This window comes from Colobus angolensis, unplaced genomic scaffold (genome assembly GCF_000951035.1).
Source record: "Colobus angolensis palliatus isolate OR3802 unplaced genomic scaffold, Cang.pa_1.0 Scaffold199, whole genome shotgun sequence".
NCBI lineage: Eukaryota > Metazoa > Chordata > Mammalia > Primates > Cercopithecidae > Colobus > Colobus angolensis.
In genome coordinates this window covers 2,587,073-2,595,119 of record NW_012115143.1, presented here as the reverse complement: position 1 = coordinate 2,595,119, position 8,047 = coordinate 2,587,073, and the positions used below count along the sequence as shown (strand labels likewise).

The 8,047-nt window shown below is 38.2% G+C and overlaps 1 protein-coding gene across 2 annotated transcripts in view; it reads right to left on the bottom strand.

Annotated features, from left to right (window-relative positions):
• The window catches only part of CTDSPL2 (CTD (carboxy-terminal domain, RNA polymerase II, polypeptide A) small phosphatase like 2), a 122,809-nt gene that overhangs the window by 20,944 nt on the left and 93,818 nt on the right, over positions 1-8,047 (bottom strand). For both annotated transcript variants that reach the window (XM_011941175.1, XM_011941176.1), the window contains exon 8: positions 5,855-5,941. In XM_011941175.1, the coding sequence (XP_011796565.1) occupies positions 5,855-5,941 (87 nt within the window). The remainder of the gene's footprint in view (positions 1-5,854; positions 5,942-8,047) is intronic.

The window sequence follows — 8,047 nt, the reverse complement described above, 5'->3', positions numbered from 1 at the left end:
GGCTCACTGCAACCTCTGCCTCCTGGGTTCAAGCAATTCTCCTGCCTCAGCCTCCCTAGTAGCTGGGACTACAGATGCCTGCCACCACGCCCAGCTAATTTTTTGTATTTTTAGTAAAGACAGGGCTTCACCATGTTGTTTAGGCTGGTCTCGAACTCTCTGACCTCAGGTGATCCACCTGTCTCAGCCTCCCAAAGTGCTGGGATTACAGGTGTGAGCCACCACGGCTGCTGGCCCGTATGTTTTTTCTCCTTTTTTTTTTTTTTTTGAGACAGGCTCTCTGTCACCCAGGGTGGAGTGCAGTGGTGTGATCACAGCTCACTAGGGCCTGAAGCTTCCGGGGTTCAGGTGATCTTCCCAGCTTCTGAAGGGACTAGAGGTGTGTGCCACCTATTTTTGCATTTTTTTGTAGAGACAAGATCTCATTACATTGCCCAGGCTGGTCTTGAACTCCTGAGCCCAAGCCATCCACCCACCTAGGGCTCCTAAAGTGCTATCATCACAGGCATGAGCCATCACACCCAGCCTGCATTTTAATGAATTGCTCCTAATTTTAAAATATACATTTTAGACAAAGAATCCCCATGAAATACATTTTTTCACATTTTTGAGAAGTAGAGAACTATTGGTTTGATTTGTATCTTCTCCTTTTTTAGTCAATTAATAATGAATAATTATGAAAAAATTAGTACCAATAACTACACTTACTAATAAGGATGGGAAAGTGACTTTAAAGTTATTCTAAAGTAGTATTTTTAATATTCATCTACAATTAATTATTGAATTATTATTCCCTACAAGCTAAAATATTGGTTTCATCCTCCATGCTATGTAATTATGACCCTGAAATGTTTGATTTCTCAGTGTCTTGGCTCAAGCAATCCTCCTGAGACTATAGGCGCTTCCCCACCATGCCCGGCTAATTTTTTGGTATTTTTTGTAGGGACAGGATCTCACACTATCTTGCCCAGGCCGGTCTCGAACTCCCAGGCTCAAGCATTTCTCTCACCTCAGCCTTCCAGTGCAGGGATTACAAGCAATTCACTGCCCCGGCCTCAAATGTTGTTTTTTTAAAGGCACAAATACACATGCTACTTTTGTAGAACAAAAATATGGTTTATGAATCTCAAGAACAAAGTGCATGCTGGTTAGTATCAATTTAAATCAGAACTTGAGAAAAAAATTAGGTATTTACTACAAAATTATAAATTTAAATGATTGGTTTCTTTCCTTCATGAAGCAAAAATAAAGCTCACTTTTCTAGAAAAGACTGTAAAGAGGAGACAGAAGCAAGTGACCCTCTACTTCTCTTGTTCTTTCTTTTCTTTTTGAGATGGAGACTCACTTTGTCGCCCAGGCTGGAGTGCAGTGGCGTGGTCTCGGCTCAATGCAACCTCCACCTCCTGGTTTCAATTGATTCTCCTGCCTCGGTCTCCCTAGTAGCTGGGATTATAGGCGCCTGCCACCACGCCCGGCTAATTTTTGTTTTATTTTGTGGAGATGGGGTCTTGCCATGTTGGCCAGGCTGATCCTGAACTCCTGACCTCAGGTGATCTGCCCATCTCGACCTCCCAAAGTGCTGGGATTACAGGCGTGAGCCACTGCACCTGGCCCTACTTCTCTTGTTCTGTGGTATGAAAATTATCCTAAGCTGTAAGATTCCCAAGAAAACTGAAAGAATGGGGACGCGGGTAAGCTTTGCTAACCGTGGCCTTCCCCATCCACCTCTTCCCCCAACTTTTCCCATAAAAGCAACCTCTACTAATAAAACAAAGCATCTTTTACAAGTAGCTCCCTACAGGGATCCTATCTGTCCTTGAGTGCTTACCACAATCTGATTTCTGGACAGCTGACCCAAAGTTTGTTGATTTTACTGATCTTCAGAAAGCCACTGACTGGCTAAAGTCTTATTGGTGAACAGAGTCAAAAATCAGATGTCCCTGCCAAGCTTTACAGAATGAGGAGGTGGACAACACAGTTACGTTTGGCTGCACTGTGGTGAAACATATGAGGTATCTTCTTTTTGTCTTCAATCAGCCACACTTGGGCTGAGTAGTTCTATTACATCTTCAAAAAACTGAGCTCCAGTTCTTGATGGAGACAGAGGAAGGTCATTGAGGAGGTGGTTCAGCTCAAGAGCTAAGTGAAAAATGTCTTTTGATTCAGTCCTGCTTGTGGATAGAAGTCATCTTCGGGATGGAAGAGGGAGTGAGATGACCTAGAGTCTTGAATTGGTGGATCTGCAGGAACAGAAACTAAATACAGTGGAGACCTCTTAACTGAGTAACACCACGAGATGGATTTCCTGACAATGTGCCAATATAGGCTAAATATAAAAATTAAACATGTGCAATAAAAGTGATCATGCACTTGTTTTTCCAGATATCAAATGCATTTGTACCATTTTATGAATACATGTTTTCTTAATAACTGATTATAAAACAATGTAAAAAAAAAAAAAACAAGTTAAGAAAAATAGACCCTTTCAAACAAAAAGCCTATAATTTTGCCTATATGAGTGCCATTTCCTCACGTTTAAAAAGTAGGTTCTCCTTTCAAATGACTTTTTCTCCATATAGAAACTACAATCTGTCTACTCCACATAGTGTCAGTAGTAACATACATCAAATTTTAATTTGAGATAGATCTTTCAGGTTTGTTTTTTAAATCCCCTAGAGAAATGAAATTCAAATTACACCTCAAGGTACTACTTTAGAATAATCTACCTGCTTACAAATTCTAAGACTTGCATTAACCAAGTTTATTCCTACGTATCAATCAGAAGAAGAGTATGTGTCATTAAGTCAGGCAATCTTTAAATGTGAGTAGTGGCCACCTCAAATTTCCTCAAACTTTGATTTTAAAAAAACTTTAAAGACCCACAACCAGATTACTGTGGATCTAATTTAAATTTTCTACATACATTTACAAGAATTTTGATGAACATCTGATTACTTACAATTTGAATATGTAAATTTACTGTATATACTCTCATAAATATTAGACCAGGAATCAGCAAACTATGGCCAGTTGGCCACATGCAACCTGCCACTGATTTTTGTACACAAAGTTGTACTGGGACACAGCCATGCTTTTGCATTTATGTATTGTCCATGGCTACTTTCATGCTGCAATAGCAGAAAAAGCAGTCATGACAGGGACCACAAAACCTAAAATATTTACTTTATAGAAAAAGGTTGCCAACCCCTGATATAGACAATTATTAAAACATATAATACAATTACTTTAAATTATTTTGAAATGAAACAAATAACATGTAGAATTAAAATTAGTCATAGGTCAAACATAACAAATTTACCACAGAAAGAAAAAAAACGTAAAATAAGTCCTAAGAGGACACTCCATCTGGCTTTCAGATGAATAATCTGATCTTTACATATAGAATATATATACATATTATGTAAATGCTATAAAACTAACATTCAAGAATATACAGATACACGCTATGGAACTGTTCATTTAAAAATGGCTACTTTTGTCATGTAAATTTCATCTCAATACATTAAAAAAAAAAAAAAGAGTATATGCAGTACTTTACAGATTTCTACCTTTAAGTGGGCCACATCATAGTATAGTGGTTAAATATTTAAGTTACATCTTACCTAATAATGTGGTTTCTCCAAAATCTCTTAGATCATCTCAGACCCTTGTGTATATTTCTTCTTTGCCAGTAGATGGAGACAACACCACTGAAAGTTTAAAAGACATCATTCCCTGTTTAAAGGGAGCTTGCTGGTCTGAAAACTGGGGGAACCCTAACCCAAAGATTTCTTCATTTATTTTTTAAAAAGACGGAATGGCTATGCCAAAACAAGAAATCCAAGGGAATGTACGCAATATTAACTACGGATATCCTAAAAAATTTACTGAAAAGTAACTAAACTTTGTCTGTGATACGGTAACTAAATCGTATTAAAATGCAATCATCTCTATAGCTTATAAGGTTCAAACTACCTGCTCTGTGCTCTCATTTAGGCTAAATCATTTATTTTTCAGTTTCAGCAAGTGTAATTCATAATATATAAGAAAAAGAGTTCTTTGAATTCCACAGAGGTAGATGCAGTACATATATAGTTTTTGAATTAGCCATATATGCTGCTAGAAGCTTTTTATTCAAAATAAGACAACTATCCAGATCCACATGAAATAATAAGAACTTTAAAAAGAGAGTTAAAGCAGAAATGGTAGAAGCAGTAAGAAAAAAATCAATTTTATGATCATACTGAAGAGAAATGCTCATAAAAGGGAAGAATCAAATTTACCTACTTAAGTTTCTTATTTCACTACTAAAAATTACATAAACAGACCAAAAACCATCTGTAAGAAATAAATTTCAATTTCAAACCTAGAAGCTTAAGAAGTCATCTCTAAATCATTATTTATCTATATTTTTCAATTAATAGTTTTCCTTTCCAAATTCAAAGCCTTAAAGCCATTTTTTCAAATGCAATCATGAAAAAAAAACCCAAAAGCAAAAAACAAAGAAAAACCCCAACAAGGTTATCAAGCTTAAAAGAGAAAACTAAGATATCACTACACTAGTTACATCTGCCACAAGAACTCCTGTCCTTAAAGTCCACTAAACAAGAACAACCAATTTGATAGAAAATGTCTTAAGAAAAATACTTGTCTTAAACCAAACGATAATCAGTTTTGAAAGGGAACAGAAAAATCTTTAAATCTTTTAATTTTATGTGTATTTTGCTTACCCTCTGATTATATATCAGGACTAAAATCAGCTTACATAAAAAGTGAATTCAGTATTCAAATATTTATTGCCATAGCTACAATACCTACCCTAGGTTAAAACTAGAACTGACAACTAAAATAAATCCTCTTACAACTCATTACTAGACAAAGTAGGTTAAAGTAGCCATGAACTACAAACTTCTATTTAACTCTTAAATTTCATGGTTTCTGTGAGACATAAACTATTATCTGCCAAGAAAACTATAACCACATTCTAACTGCCTTTAAGAGCACATAAACAACCAAACACCTTTTCTTCATCCACATGGCAAATGCTCTGTGACTCTACTAAGTTAATCTTTAGGCTGGCTCCCTCTTGACAGACAACAAACTTCAATCCCCAATCTTTCAACAACTATTATATAATGCCAATAATGCTAGTTAAATAACAACCTCCAAAACAAAAAGACACTTTGCAATTTTCAAAGTGTATTCACTTATATTATTAACTCAATCTTATAATAATGGGAAAACCTTAAAGTAAAAACTATGGCCAGCACACATAATCCACAGTGAAATGTTAATGATATTTGTATTTTGCACTGTTACCTGTCCATCAGCACAGATGAGACAGAAATGCTTAAACGGAAAGGCCTTAAGTAAAACAATAACTAGAAAAGTGTCCTGGAATTCTGAGATTAATTATAAAAGAGATGTACTAAAGTATAATTTTCACAGACCACATTACTACTATAGGAAATAAAATGATGAACAAGGAATGAGTTTTCTTTGTATTAATTGGATTTTTGGAAAACAAAAACAAAAACACCAGGAGTTAACCTGGCAAGTTCCTCTTGAGGATCTATGATGTCAGTGCTCCTGCCTCCACCTGCTGGCAAACACATTACAAAACTAGCTGAGATCTCAAGGTAAGAAAGTTAGCATTTTTGGAGTAACAAATTAATGTTGTTTTATGTAATATCTAGCATGATGCTAATTTTGTTAATAAATCATTAAAATGTTGATGAAATCCATTATACATCTACAGGAAAACACATTTAATGTCACATACACAAAAAAATACAAAAGATTTCTTTTATCAGAATGTTATCAGGCCAAAAATCATCAAAAAAATTTTAATTACCTGATAAATGACATCTTGGAAAAGGACTGGAAAAGTAAGTGCTGCATCTTCTAGCTCATTTAGACTACAGTGCACTAGTGTTTCATCCTTAAAATAAAAAACACATATTGAATGAAACAAGATAGTAAAAGAAACTTCAAAGGATAATTTTATGTATTCTTAATCACCAAAAACCTAAAGCGCCCACTCATGCGTGGAATTTTACATTTATAATATATTACTATATGTGGCACAGCAATTTGGGATAGGAGTTTGTAAAGTCACTAGTTCTCAGGTGTAGCTCCTGGGCCAGCAAGCAGAATAAACATCATCTGAGAACTAGTTAGAAATGCAAATGTTAACCTCACTTCTGACGATCAGAAACGCAGGGGAGAGGGGATGGGTCTCAGCAATCTGTTTTTTTTTTTTTTTTTTTTTTCTTTTTGAGACAGAGTCTCCCTCTGTTGCCCAGACTAGAGTGCAGGGGACCTATCTTAGCTCACTGTCACGTCCTCCTACTGTGTTCAAACGATTCTCCTGCCTCAGCCTCCTGAGTAGCAGGGATTACAGGCACCAGGAATCATGCCTGGCTAACTATTGTAGTTTTAGTAGAGACAGGGTTTCACCATGTTGGTCAGGCTGGTCTCGAACTCCTGACCTCAGGAACATTCCTTGGCCTCCCAAAGTGCTGCGATTATAGGAGTGAGCCACCGTGCCTGGCAACAATGTCTGTTTTTAGAAGCCCTTCAGATGATTCTGACACATGCTCAAGTTTGAGAACCAAAGCTCTGAGTTCTGTAGTTGCCAACTTTCAGTTAAACCTACATGCATGTTACTTGTTTACAATTAGCAAATGTAAGTGCAGAATCTAATTATTAAAAATATATATTCTGTTCATGTAACTCCTCATCCTCCAACTTTTTATAAAGCATCTTACTTTAAGTAGATGTTTTAGTATCTCACAAATTGTGTTTCATACAATTTCACTAAACACTAGACGATCTGGGCTCACTGCAACCTCCACCTCCCGGGATTAAGCTATTCTCCCGCCTCAGCCTCCCAAGATTAGAGGCGTGGTGACGCCCGGCTAATTTTTGTATTTTTAGTGGAGATGAGGTTTCACTATATTGGCCAGGCTGTTCTCAAACTCCTGGACTCAAGTATCTGCCCGCCTGGGCCTCCCAAAGTGCTGGGATTACAAGCGTGAGCCACTGTGCCTGACCTAGATAAATTTTCTTTCCTTCCTTTTAAAATTGAAATGAGATCTCACTTTGTTGCCCAGGCTGCAATGCAGTGGCACAATTGTAGCTCACTGCCGCCTCAAACTCCCGGCCTCAAGGGATCCTCCTGTCTCAGTCTCCAGAGTAGCTGGGACTACAGGCTTTCACCATCAGGTTCATTCATTTTTTGTAGAGACGTGGGTCTCACTATGTTGTCTAGGCTGGTCTCGAATTCCTGGGCTGAATGGAGCCTCCCAAAGTGCTGGAATTACAGGCATGAGCCACTGTGCCTGGCTAAGATAAATCTTCTATGAGAACTAAACCACATCTCCAATTATAGGGTACCAGTAACAAATGCTTAATAATAAAATATTTTCCAAAATGACATGAGATACATTTTTTACTAATATCAAGAACTTAGTTGTTTCCCCAATCCCACTACTTCATTTTACTAGCCTTAAAAAAAGTAAACACGCCGGGCACGGTGGCTCAAGCCTGTAATCCCAGCACTTAGGGAGGCCAAGACGGGTGGATCACGAGGTCAGGAGATCGAGACCATCCTGGCTAACATGGTGAAACCCCGTCTCTACTAAAAAATACAAAAAAGAAACTAGCCGGGCGAGGTGGCGGGCGCCTGTAGTCCTGGCTGCTCGGGAGGCTGAGGCAGGAGAATGGCGTAAACCTGGGAGACGGAGCTTGCAGTGAGCTGAGATCCGGCCACTGCACTCCAGCCTGGGCGACAGAGCAAGACTCGGTCTCAAAAAAAAAAACAAAAAAAGTAAACAGATGGCCGGGCGCGGTGGCTCACGCCTGTAATCCCAGCACTTTGGGAGGCCGAGGAGGGTGGATCACGAGCTCAGGAGGTCGAGACCATCCTGGCTGACATGGTGAAACCCCGTCTCTACTAAAAATACAAAAAATTAGCTGAGCATGGTGGCGGGCACCTGTAGTCATAGCTACTCGGGAGGCTGAGGCAGGAGAATGGCGTGAACCC